The sequence below is a fragment of the Poeciliopsis prolifica genome, unplaced genomic scaffold, assembly GCF_027474105.1.
Source record: "Poeciliopsis prolifica strain line A6 unplaced genomic scaffold, Auburn_PproV2 SCAFFOLD005, whole genome shotgun sequence".
NCBI classification, from domain to species: Eukaryota; Metazoa; Chordata; class Actinopteri; order Cyprinodontiformes; family Poeciliidae; genus Poeciliopsis; species Poeciliopsis prolifica.
In genome coordinates, this window is record NW_026562380.1 from 4,107,597 (window position 1) to 4,121,256 (window position 13,660).

The 13,660-nt window shown below is 39.0% G+C and overlaps 1 protein-coding gene across 5 annotated transcripts in view; it reads right to left on the reverse strand.

Moving 5' to 3' along the window:
- Positions 1–13,398, reverse strand: part of vit (vitrin) — a 29,155-nt gene extending 15,757 nt beyond the window's left edge. For 3 of the 5 annotated variants that reach the window (XM_055029213.1, XM_055029214.1, XM_055029212.1), the window contains exons 1-10: positions 13,281–13,398; positions 6,013–6,100; positions 5,721–5,786; positions 3,830–3,986; positions 3,620–3,753; positions 3,458–3,535; positions 2,850–3,035; positions 2,355–2,399; positions 1,721–1,759; positions 1,574–1,624 (exon numbers count right to left, since the gene is read on the reverse strand). In XM_055029213.1, the coding sequence (XP_054885188.1) occupies positions 1,574–1,624; positions 1,721–1,759; positions 2,355–2,399; positions 2,850–3,035; positions 3,458–3,535; positions 3,620–3,753; positions 3,830–3,986; positions 5,721–5,786; positions 6,013–6,043 (787 nt within the window). In that variant the 5' untranslated portion in view covers positions 6,044–6,100; positions 13,281–13,398. The remainder of the gene's footprint in view (positions 1–1,573; positions 1,625–1,720; positions 1,760–2,354; positions 2,400–2,849; positions 3,036–3,457; positions 3,536–3,619; positions 3,754–3,829; positions 3,987–5,720; positions 5,787–6,012; positions 6,101–13,280) is intronic. The other 2 variants (XM_055029217.1, XM_055029215.1) reach the window with 1 other exon arrangement.
- Positions 13,399–13,660: the final 262 nt, after the last annotated feature.

Consider the following 13,660-nt stretch of genomic DNA (forward strand, 5'->3'; position numbering starts at 1 on the left):
GTGTTAATTTGAGCCCCTTCTGGTAGAGAGTTCAGTTTTTTCACTGAAATTAGGAGTTTGCACCAATGTCTAAATATCAGCACAGATTGAAAATACAGAATCTCCCTCAAGTATTGCCACCTCTGGTAAGGATGTGTAAAAGTTCTTAGAATAAATTAATATTTTATCGAGTGACACTCTTTTCTTCAGCTTCAGCTCAATGGTTGAATAAACATTTCTGTTTATTTAGTCATATGTTTTGCATCATGATACTGTTAAAAGACCCACTAACTCCCCATTTTCACTTTTTTCCACTGGATTTTTATTCAAAATGCTTGGTTTGCCATGAGCTCCTGCAAAGTCCAGAGGCCTCACAGCATCACAGATCCTCCATCGTACTCTGTGAACAGCAGGGTTTTTGCACACAGCATTTGAGTTTCATACTAGAAGTCTTTGCAAACACAATTAATCTTAGTTCTAGCTCAAGTCTGAGCTAGAACTTGTCAAACTTTGCATGTTTGTGTTTTGATAGCAGAGCAGAAAATACTTTTTCCATGCATGCTTCTCAAATAAGAGTTGTCATCGAGGCAGATTGTTGCCTAGATGACAACAATCTGCCTCGATTGTTGTTTTGCTCCACAAAAAGGAGCTCCCTTGCCAGCTCCTTTCTGTGCCTGCTGGCAAATGAATATGGAAACTCCTAATTTAACTCAATTACAGTTGTTGCTTTCTGAACTCACTGGATATGAATAAGTTGCCCTCACTGGATATTAAAATAATTTTAAATAAGTACCTATTTCCCTTTAGCCAATTCATTACATATAAAGATCAACAAACGTTTGCTTTTTCTGATTGGCATGTTCTCTTGCCTTTCCTATTTTAAAAGTAACTAACATAACGTCACCTTCAAAAAATAATGGACAAAATCACTTCTGGCAAAAGTCGCTTTTCTTTTAGCTAAATAAAAAAAGAGGTGGTGATTTAAAAAAAAATTATGTACACCATTATTTTAGGAAGGTAACAATAAATAAATGAATAAATAAATGTTGGTGTCAAACTGTTGCTCTGTTAAGTGGAGATTGTTATAGTGATTACAGCTTATGAAGCAGCTATATATTTAAATATGTTGCAAATTAACGACATTAGGCATATTTGGGATGAATATACACTTGAAACCAGAAAATGTATCTTACAAACTGTACAACTATGTTTAGCTACTCACGCTAATCATGGGTTTGAAGTTTGGTTACAACATGTTTCTGTGTAATACACTCTGGTTGGATTCTTAAGGGCATCATTACGCTATTGCAAGAAAAGGTGAATTTATTTTAAGTCCTTACATTCATCTTTACCAGAGTCTAATATTTGTGAAAGTTGGAACATGGCTCACAGAGCTGAAGATTACCCGATAAGCACCATTTCTGATTTGCAACCAACACAAGTAAAGTAGTTTGGTAGATACTGAACAGAGACGGCATGCAGAGCTTATGTGCACAGATAAAAAAAAAGAGAAGGGTCTGAGTGTCAGTGTAAAAGGATCAATTAGGTTTTTAAGAAGCAGAGGTTAGCAGGTTGGATTTTTGAGTTGATTTACCTGCGCTGGCACGCTGTGGATACCTGTTTGGGTAGGAGCTACCTCTGAACACTGAAGAGATGGTTTGATGGTTTAGTCAGACTGGAAATGCTTTGTGTGTGATCATTTTTTTCAACAGCTGGAACTTCTTGAAGTGTATTTACCCACCTTGGCTTGGACTCTTTCCTTGGGCACTCTGTGACTGTCCTACACCAATCACACAGTTCATTCACAAAACATTTAGATAAAAATATATATTACAAACTGTAATGATTTTACTGCTTGGTGTTTTTTTTTTTTTTGTCATAAAGCTACTTGTTGATAAATATGGAAGATACCACGACCTTCCAAACAAAACAGGTGATTTTTCCAAAAGCAGACCAGTGTAATGCCATGTAATGCCTTCTGCGCCACATTTGTCGTTGGGCTAGTATGACTTGTCACAAGCAGTGACTTGTTTTTGTTCCAGAGTTAATGGACTGTGTTAATGGGCAGTGCCATTGTCTTATGGACCACCAGCTGAGGGAGGCACAAGAATAACAGACAAAAAATTTATACCAACCCGTCGCATATTGCTCAGTGGAAACTAGGCACATTTATCAGATTAGGCCAAATCAAAATTATGCACTGCTTTATGTTTATTTACCACTTGAAAACCCAATCAAATACATTAATGTTTGTGGTTGTTGAGTGAAGAAATTCTTTTTGTGATGCTCTGTGTACCCCAGAATAAAATATCAACTCTGCAGCACCTCATGATATCCCTCCAACATACAATTATTCGCTGCTTTGCTTCACTTACTTGAACTTGCGGCAGCCACATGGGCAAGGTACGGGTGACTGCTGCCTGGATGGAAGAAAGACAAATGGTGTGCCGGAGTGGAGAGAAGGAAGATAATGTTACAGAAAATGAAAGGGAGAGGGAACGCTCAGCAGCCTATTTGGCCCTCTGCCCATCTCATTTGAACGCATACCTTAAGATAGGGTGGCACTGTCTACTCACCATACCTGCACCGCCATCCAGAATGACGCAGAGTCTCAGTGATTGTGTTTTTATTTAATCAGTGATGAAAGCTACAGTTAAAACAGTCTACACTGTAACTTCATCACAGAGGAGCGGTAATTGCTCCATAATTGCAGTTGTAATTGCCACTCATCATTGCTCACTGCAGAAAAGAAGGCTTGTTGCGGCAAGCTGCAAGCTCTGATTATAAGCTGCTAATGCTGTAAGTTAGACTAGACGAGGCAGGCTGCTCGTTTACCTTTTTAAACGTTTGTATCTGCTTGTTTTATTCACCTGCATCCCTGATTTTATGAACTACGGCTCGGGCTTTGGTGGTCGTGGGTGGTGGCGGAGGCATTGTGGTTGTGGTGGTGGTAGTGGGAGCAGTTGTGGTTGTTGGTTCAGGGCTTGTCGTGGTGGGTTCAGGTGCTGTTGTTGGCGGCAGCGTAATGAACTCAGCTGATTTGGTGTCTTTTGGACCTGAAAAAAGAGAAGAAATGAAGGCAGTCACAAACGAGGAGGACGGATGAGAGCGTCTACAGTGTAACCTCTGTTTTGTAATGCATTCTTGTCATTCTTAGCAGACTGCAGAAATCCAAATCTAGGTTCAGCATGCCAGAGTCAAGTGTGGGGATGTTTCTTCTGTCACCTTTTGACCCCGAAATATGCCAGACAAAACAAGTGTCCTAACAGATTCATAACGAACAGATGAAAAGAGCATACTGCCTTTCACATTTGATGTATTAATGATCAACTAAATTATCCATTCATTTTCTGCAAGCCCTTGTCCCTAGTGTAGTCCAGAGGGGAGCTGGTGCCTATCTCCAGCCTGACATTTCAGGCGAAAACTAAATATAATGCATTAAAACTGTATGGTAATAATGTGAAGATGCTTTTCCTACCTGTCTTCACGTAGGTTGGTCTTGAAGGAGCGTAGTCCAGAGTGGATGGGTAGATGACACCTTTCTTTGGTTTCCCAACTGTCACACAACAAATTTAGCTTTTATTCAACAAATTTCTTCTAAACTACTGATTTTGAAAAATATTTAATTCTGCATTAGTACCTGAGACCACAAATGATTCCCTCCACTTGGGTAGAGACAGTGACCGCACCCCGTTAGAGTTGCTGCCTTTGTAGATGTTCTGCCCGGCCATCTTCCTCACAATTACTTTTCCCCCTGCGTTTGTGATGACTCCACTGTGCAGACAACATGTTTGTCAAATAAAACCATCATGAGACTCTTTTGGCGATATTCATTTCCCAGTCCAAACACCTATGGATGGCTGCATTGCAGATGCTGGAGATGGATGCAAAGACACCTGTCCCATAGACCTGCTGCTTGGTTTCTTTACAGTGTGCTGGACACTTGGCAATGAACTCTGGGAGGTTAATCTTCCCCGCTCGGACGTCACACTCTATGTCCGGAACAACTGGACAGTGGACGACAAAATACCAGAAAGATACAATAAGAAAATCACATCACTTGACAATAAAGTAGACATTTCTAGGGAAATGTGGTATATTTTGCTACATTTTAGTATCACTACCAACACAGAAACTTAAACGCTTAGACAAACTGCATCTCAGACTTCAAACACAATATGGCTGACAGCTGAGAGTGAAGGATACTGTCATTCTGATTTCCCTACAATTTAAAAAAAAATATTTTTATAATTATTATAATTTTTGTTTACAAAAAATTGGGTTTAAATGATCAAGAACACCCTAGGAGTCACTCCCATGAACTGGGAATTGTTCGGACACCACAGTCTCCTACGCTACTTCATAAAGAATGGAAGGGCACCAACCAAAACCAAACCCAACAAGCCCAACTGGAATCTGAGGCTGCCCACATGCACAATAAAAATGTTTCTCGCAACAATAGCAAGAAGAATGCTTGGAGAAATCAGGCTGAAAGCTTTACTATACTGTCCAGCACGATGGCAGCAGCATCATGCTCTGGTGCACTCAACAAGTGGGAATATTAATTGATCTTCTTTGTCTCCAATCCATAGCTGAATGGGTCAAACATTGACACATTTAGGTTTTACGACAATAGTCCGAAACACACATCAAAAATAACTTTGGATTCATGGAAAAAGAGCAGTTAAAGTGCGTCGTTAAAAGCTGAAAATGAACCATTACCTGCCCGGCCGTGAAGACTGCATCTGAATATATTTGACTATAAGGTACTCTAGAACAGCATATTCTCACATTGGTAGCATATTGGAGTACCTTTGTGTTTGGACACTTATTCCCTGTGGTTTTAGATGCTGTGTGGTAGGAAATATTGTATTTTGTCTTAAATTTTTACATTCAGACAGTTGTGGAACAATGTTGCCATTGTTATGTTTCATATGACAATGGCAACATTGTTATATGCCATACATACATGCCAACAATGTTGCCATTGTTATGTGTTTTTTACAGCTGGGAGCAGCAGATTAGAAGCTCAAAAGTTAAAATAAAACCAGAACTATGATCCCAAATCTCAGAAAATGACACATTGATGAAGAGAAGGACCCAAGAGCAGAGAGAAGAAGAAATATCAAACAATTTCTTTCATCAGGCATAATGGGGAAAAAATCAAATCCCTGACTAGAAAATGTCAGGGATATTGTGGTTGATAGATTTAAAGAGGAGTAGCAAAAGCAAATGATGTGGATTAGCAGTGATAGGCAACAATTGATGTTGTCATCCAGGATGTGTTACTGTGAATACAGTCTCTGTTGCCTGGATCATGACAGTCATGAGACGGTCATACAACAACAGTCTTCAGTCAGAGGCCTCTTGAGATCTGTTACAAGACTGACTGCTACTGGATATCCTTCCTGCCCGCAGCATCACCATCCACAACAACTCTTTTAATACACCAGGATAATGATTTGAGTTATGACATCTAATTTCCTTTTGGAACAAATGAAGTATTTCTGAATTGAAAAAAGTGTTTATTTGCATGTCATTATTTTACCTTAAAAGCATTTGCAGCAATTCTATTGCCAGTGAGTACCAGATTTTCTCTTAACACTTCCAGTGGACTTTAGTCACACTTAAATGGAGATATTACTGCAACTTTCCCTCAGTCAGCACAGAAAATTGGGGCACATAATAAAACTGAAAGGATTGAAGATTATAGGCTTTTGGCTGCTGCTGAAGATGATCACCTTGCTTTGGTTTCTTGTTCTTTGATCCATTAGGCTTGGCCCAGCATGCCCAAGACAAGAGGAACGCTGTGAGTGAAGAAGAGGGAGTTTGACATATTAGCAGGCACAGAAACATAATCATCAACATTACTTTCTGCCCACAGAATCTCTTAAAGAGAAAAAGATGCTGCTGCTCGATGGTGTAAATTTACTGCTATCTGATTTTTATAGCTATATGAGACACTGCAGACGAGACTGAAACCAATTAAAACAAGGACATTAGTGTAATGGAAGAGACAGACTGCTTTCTCACCGTAGAAGATGACAGTAATGGATTTGATCATGATGAATGATGTTCTGGTTCAGCAGCTCAGACAGATGTTCTTGAATTACCACTCCACCTTACAGAGAAGGGAAATGGGGCAAATGTTTACTTTTGTCTTCTGAGCTCATGTTTTCTTTGATAGGGTAAAGAAAAAAACTCAACAAACTTTCTAGAAAAAGAAAAGCGTTATATCTGGAGATGTTCTTGTGGAAGTCATTACCTTGGGAATGATGGCCAAAGTCGGTTCCTTTTAGTATAAAGTGTTGTCAGCGGAAAAACAGGCATACAGGAACCCATTTAAAAAGAAAATATATTTCACAGGTTTGGCGTTAATTCAAGCTCTAGAAGTAGCTTGTCACAGTTCAATCCTTCTCCATTTATACTTTTTCAGTTTTGGTCATTTCATACTCTCTTATGCTCTCTTCTGTTCCTTTTGAAGGCTGATCTCCGGTATATTAGGCTTCAATATTTTCACCCTGGGAAGTATTGAGTGATGTATGGTGTGTACAGAATATCCCAAGGTAGACAGGGTGGTTTTGTGTTGGGCATGAAAAGGCAGAAACTGCAACTGCATTACATGGAGAAGGAGACAAAATTATTGCCGCCTGCATCAGAGGCAGCGTTAAATAAACAAAGACGACAGAGTCAGTTAGTTTATGTGGGAAGGGTTTGGTTTTAAAGAGCTTGGAGGCTTGGACCAACAAAACATGACATGCAAGATGGCGCCAGGTTACAGACAGTTTTCTTTTAAATTGTAAATGCAAAATGTTTATACTTTGTACAGGTTTGGCTTAATCACAGCTACGGCAGCATATAATCTTTATTTGAGTATGGTTGTTATTTTTAAAAGGTACTTTTAATGGACATCATCTAAACACATATTCTAATTTTTTGAATATGACTAAATAATATTCAAAATGGCATTTTTAAAATAAAATGCAAATAATAATGTTTTTTATTATTTTTTAACATCTTTTTCACAGTTTTATGAACTTTTGAGAGATGTCTGTCTCATTTCCAATCAGAAATAAACTTTTTAATTGTGCATCAAATATTTTAAATCTATATCTGAGCATATGAATGATTTTAAGCTCAATTATTTTAAGTTTAATCTTCTTTATTATTGTTCACGAGACTAATGGTACTTTAATTTACTTGTTTATTCATTTAATGTACTTATTTTATTTGTATTTTTTTATAATTTTGTTTTTGTCTGGTGAAATTGTTGTGATTATAGTGTTATGTTATTTACTTATCTTTATTTTTTTTTGCATTATTAACCATTCAACATCACTAATACAAGACTCTAAATAAAAACATGTAACATCAGAACCATTTTATCTGTGCTTAGAACTTGTATTCTAGGAACTGCTTTCTCACACGCAAGGGATGTTGCTACTGATCATGATGAAAATAAAGAATGATTCCTCAAGGCAGGAAGACTTAAAATAACAGTTTTTTAATGGAGGAGATTATAGCTCTATAAAAATTGTAGATTAGGTGTACATCTTTGATCGATGAATCTTCAGTTATTCTGCAGGAAACAAGACCAAAGACCTTCTGTGGCCTGAAACCACCCTGAGAGCCGAGTTGTACTCAGAATGACCTGTTTAGCGTTTGTCTTATTATAAGTCATGTTGTTACACTTCAAAGGTCAGTCATTTGAGGTAAAGACAGTATTTTAGACAATCGCAAACTCACCTTCAAGCATATGAGATAAACAACCTAAAGAAATCCACCCACTAACATCCATGCAATCAGCTTTATTAGAGAGCACACAGACATAATCTAATGAGGAAGGAATGGAGAACTGCCCTCAGATGGTTTATACGCTTGAGGGTGACAACCACATAAAGCTGGATCCTGCTTAGAAATACAGTCTGTTTGCGGGAAGGAGAAAACCTCCCTCAGCATCTGTCATTCAGAAGTCACACACATGTAAGAACATTAAGCACACTTGTAGAACTGTGTTTCATGTTAGGAAGAGAGTGGCTGAGGCTTTGCTCCATACACCATAATGTGTCATTACAGTTCTATTACTGCACAGCAAATCATAAACACAGACATACAGCAAGGCAGTGACAGCACCTCATGAAAGCCAGGCTTCAAATGTGTGTCCCATCAGCAAATCCAGCTGATGCTTGCTTCATGCAGAAGTGTGTTATGGACACTGATGATACTTGTTACAGTTGTTCATAGCATCATGAGACAACTAAAAAAAACTGTTCAGTTGCTCCTTCTGGCAACTAGGGCTCAAATGATTAATCGGGTCAATGATCAATTAATCGTTAACTGCAGCATACAGACAAAAAAAAGATATTTGCTGAAAGAACAATATGTTAAAAGCAGCAAAACTGTATATATAATATGCACATTTTGCATTTAAGATAAAAAATAATCCAAAATCCACAGGTATAAATTTTTTTATTTCAATCACATATATTTCAGTTGAACATAGTTATCAAACTATGCAATATGCTTCATCCATTATTCAAAGTAGCTTAAAAAGTTTTCTATCCAACTAAACCCAGCAGATTGCATCAAGTCATTGGCTTGCAGCATTCACTCCTGAATGAGGATGAAGCAAGAGAAGAAAGAAAATTGCATTGAGTCATTGACTCTGGAGAAACCTCCAACTGAATCTGACTCAGCACAAGCAACCTGGGGGGTCTGAAGCAAATTCAGACATTATTTCTGGGGTTGAGTCCAGAAACCTCAAATGTTTTGGTCGTGATTCATATCTCACGACCTTAGTCCACCTTCTCAAGTTGATAACCATGGCCTTAAACTTGGCGAAGCTGACCTTCATCCTGGCTGCTTCACACTTGAGTAAAAACCTTAACTGTTCTCTAAAGATGATGGTTTTAAGACGCCAGCATAACTTCATGATTCACAAAAAGGTCAAGACAAAACATCAGAGCCTGAGGTTTCTGAACCAGACAGCCTTATATTCATGACTATGCCTAAACGTCCTTGAATGCCACGAACAGGATCGCTGACGCCACAGAGTCCAACCATACTTTGAACAACTTTGTGCTGTGAATGTGCAGCTTTAACCATCATTTCACTGCAAGACCTTCATAACATCACTGCTATAACCAATATTCCAGCAGCTCTTCAGAATGCATTGAGGAAAATAGTTATACGTTTTCTGAAGCTCTACAAAGCACATGAAAAGTGAATAACCAAAATCACATGAGTCTTTTAGCAACTTTCCAAGGCTCCTTCCTGGTCATGTGTTAAGCAAGCTGGAGGTAAAACACACTGCTCCTCCTGAAACTGATGTTTGACTGAAGTAAGCTTTTCCAGGAAGGCTGAGAACTGGGATTTCTCAGGAGTTCAAACACAGTTTACAAGTGAAGCAACCACAAAAACCTCCAAAATCCCATTAACTGCAACTTTTTGAATTAAATTAATAAATACAAAAGTTTTCAAATTATTAGTATTTATTGAGATGAACATCAATGTTATCACTGACTTTTTAAAGTGCTATTTGCTCAAAAACCTTCTTTTTTCCCCTTACTCATGTTGGAATGTATGCTGTTATTGGGTTTGAATGCTAAATATGTTTTATAACCTGCAGCAATTTAACATTAGAATTTTAAAAAGAAGATAACAATTAGCTTACCACCTGGGCAACAAGGCACCTTGTGGTGCAGCGCATGCATATTGAAACTCCCTGAAATCCCTGCAGGCCCGCCCCAATCCAAAAAAAGAAAACCCAAGCATTTTCCAACTTTTATTAGTGTGTAAAAAGTGATTGTCGGAAACTATAAATATGACCTGCTGCAGCATTTGTGAGAACTGACGTGTTTTTTTCCACCGCGCCTAACAAATATGCAGATGATTTGACTGCTACAGAAAAAGGACTGCAATTTGTCCTCACAGTGGATAGAAGCAGACTGTGAACCTGCTGGAACAGATTTGTGCATCTAGAGAAACAGAAGCACAGCAGACCTCACCTGAACACCCAGCTGCCTCACAGGGAATCACAAACCCAGGGTTTCTTAAATGTAGAGCCACCTTCAGTAATTGCTCCTAAAGAAGCATTAATTTGGCCGAGCTGCACCTCTGCTGAGAAGAATGACATCACAGTAACAAAATAACAATAATTTCAGACTACTTAATTTGTGTGTCAAAAGAGTGACTGCTCTGAGTAATTACACAAAGAGGTTTTCTTTGAAAAATCTGGGAGTTTCCTGCAGGATCTGAGGAGAGCAGCTCCTGCAGGTTCACACAACCAATGTAACCTTACATGCACCCAAGCATTCAGCAAATGAATTCAAACCAGACACAAGTTCAGTACAGCTTATTGGGTGATTGTTAAACTTGCCATTTATCACTGTAATAAATTACTTTTACACTGTTTAATTGTTATATGTCTCACATTTAGCTTAGGTTAACTTATCCTGAGTGATCTCATTAGTTATGCTGCCATAGGCTTAAGCCTCTCCTTTTTCTGCTGTATTTTCTGCTGCTCTCCAGTTTTGCATTATTTGTCATCATTTCAACTTTTGACTTTATGTTTTCTTTGTTTTGCACAGAAGCTGCATCTGGTCTGGTATTCTCTTAGCTGTGACACCTTCATGGAGGGATCCAACAGCTGAGCTGCTGCCAACAACTCAACGTTTTCCTCTTAAAGATGATACACTTGACTCTGTGTTTAACCCTGTCTCTCTCTCCTATTGGCTAAGCTTTTACTGCACTGTCTTTCATCCTGTGGTAAATCCTCCATTTCTGCGAGAGGTCTCTTTCTGTTAAAGTCACATTTTTACTCTCCACTGTCGCTACATGCATGCTCACTATGTAGGATTGCTGCAAAGTCAATGACACAATTCCAATTCCAGGAGATGTGAATGCTACAAATCAATGACTCAATGTTATTTGCTGGATTTCCTTCGACGGAGCACTGATCATTTTAGAGGCTGGTAAATTATGATCTGGCCTGTCTTCTGCACTGTCTTTTGCAGTGGTCTTCTTCAGTGGCCTGCAGAAGACAGGCCACTGACCTTTAAGTCATGTGTTTCAAGCATTAAAACCCTACAGGAAAAATGCATTGTGTGATAAAATCTAGCAATGCTAAATACACAATATCAACAATGAAATACAGTAGTGGAAGGGTTATACTGTTGGGATTATTTTCATCAACAAGGAATGTGGTCAGAGCTGATGGTAAGATGGGTGGAACTAAATACACATGAATCTCACAAGAAAACGTCTTGCAGAGGTTCACCTTCCAAAAGAAATGACATTACAGTGGACCCTACCATCCTATTTGTAGGTTCACCTCTTTGTGATTTTTCTGTGAAAAGTTACCTCAAATTATTTGCAGAAAATCCACATATAGATTTTTTCATAGAGCATATTTAAGTTATTCTTGGGATATAGAGTAATGCTACTTGGAAGACTGTGACAGTTTCTACTCTTCATATTAATGCACGTTATGGAATGCTTTATGTTTGAACAATTAAAATAGACAGTTATGATTGTTTTCAGGAAGGGTCTCAAGTAGGGGTGTGCTAATTTATTTGTGTCAATTTTCTTAATTTTGGGAGATCAGTGATAGGCTGATACTTGCATATAAAGCCAAACCACCATCCTGTATCCATATATCCAGCCATATATCCACCAAGATTATCTACCTCAGCAAAGGCCTAAAATCAATGACTGTCCTCTTTCACTGTTAGCTCCAACCTGTAGCAGTTATCAATAGTCAGCCCACTTTTGCAAACTCAGCAACTTTCTTGCTATATATTGGCATTAGCCAAAATTGGAATTGACAGGTCAGGCTTTTTACAGATCAGAAACCAGCGATTGGCCGGGAAACTGAAATCAGTGCAACGCTGGTTTAATGATAAGCTGTGATCTCTAACCCCCATGAATACTGGTGGTCTTCTGTAAACACACATCCAAATGTATTGGAAAGGCTTAAATTAAACGTATCTATGTATTAGGATGGCCTAGTCAAAGTCCATACCAAAGCACCATTGACAATCCATGATGGGATTTGAAAAGAATGAAAAAATAATTCAAATGCACCACAACCTTAAATTGTTTCACAAAGCTCAGATTTTTCTATAAAAATGCCAGCTTTTTAGGAAAAATCAGAAACTTCGGTGTTGAAGCTTCGGTGTTTCTTTTAGCCAAGAAATAAAAGAAAGCAGAACCCATATCAGGCAGGTGTTCCAAAGGAAGCTCCACCGCAAACAGGATGTGGACAATATGGGCTGGGAGACCACACATGTCTTACAAAGTGGTTGTTCATGATGAGTTCTGAAAACATACCGCAATTAAAATTGCATGTTTCAACGCATTAGTGTAATCTTTGCATGCAGCCTAACTCTAAAAGTGAGGAGTTGTGTTCCCCGCTAGGCATAAACATTCATTTTCTGAAGTGGCCACTGCAGATGAACTAAGGGTTAATAGCTGGAAGGGATTGGGACTTGTTTCAGAAGTTGGTAAAACCCTGTTCCTGGGTGAAAGCAAGCCTGAAGCCAGACTCTTTACACACATTACCAGGGGGTGTTAAAACCCACCATTCACAGGTGTCAGTGCTGAGCTCCACACATTTTTGATGGACCAAAAAGCTGCAACAGCAAGCAGAAAGAAAGTCAAACTCCAGCATGTCTCTACAGGGTCACTCCTGCTGCTGCTTCTGATTCACGATTTGCTTTCTGAGTTCCTCACAGGCTGAATTAGTTTAACTCTTGGCAATCGCCTCAATGCAAGCCACAGCTTGTTGCTGAACGTGTTATACTGAAACCACCTGCGCTGAACCATCCTGCTTCCAAACAAAAAGAAGAAACAGGAGAATGTATATCAAGATGCCAGGCTTAGTTAAAGATGAAACGTTTCCTCTGTTACAGGTGGAAATAACTTAGAATGAAGCTTCAGGTGAGTCGATAGGAAAAATAATGCATTTTTTAAAACTTGTTATAATTGAAAGTATGTAGCGCATACTGCAGATTGATGTCATGGTAACCAAAACCAAGGTATGTATATCTGAGCATAGATTTCACAATGAATTATTTACTAAAAATGGCAAAACTTCCAGTCATGCTGATGAAAAATCTCCAAGGACTCGCATCACTGAGCAATTGCAAATCGATTCTTTGACAAAAGAACTAATTACGCATCATTGAACAAGTGAATAATTCACTCAAGCCACGCAAGTGCCACAGAAGCCAGCATGCAGGAGTCGCTTCTCTCAGCTCCCAGTTCAAAACCTCCCCGGAGAGCAATGAAGGAGCCTTTACCTGAGGAGGTTATGCAATCCCGTACGCGTTAAAAACGTAATCCCATGCGGAATCCTGTCCTGGTATTCCTCCTCTGGATGAACCGAGGAGCAGCGATCCTTCCACCTGGAGTTTCACTTCAAACTGGATGGCAGAGCTGATTAGAAGCGGAGAGCATGATGGGTGCAGAGTTGTTTCACGCCCCCCCCCCTCATATGGTTCGTCCGTCCCACTTCAGGTTTTTTCCTCCCCGCCACAGATCAGCGCGGCTGTGAGGAGAGGACAGAGGTAGCCTGCGAAGGTATTCATGCGCTCTCACGTTTTGTCACGTTGAAACTGCAACATCAAGGGATTTTATTTGATAGTCTGACATTAAGTGGGGATTCATTAATGGAAAATCT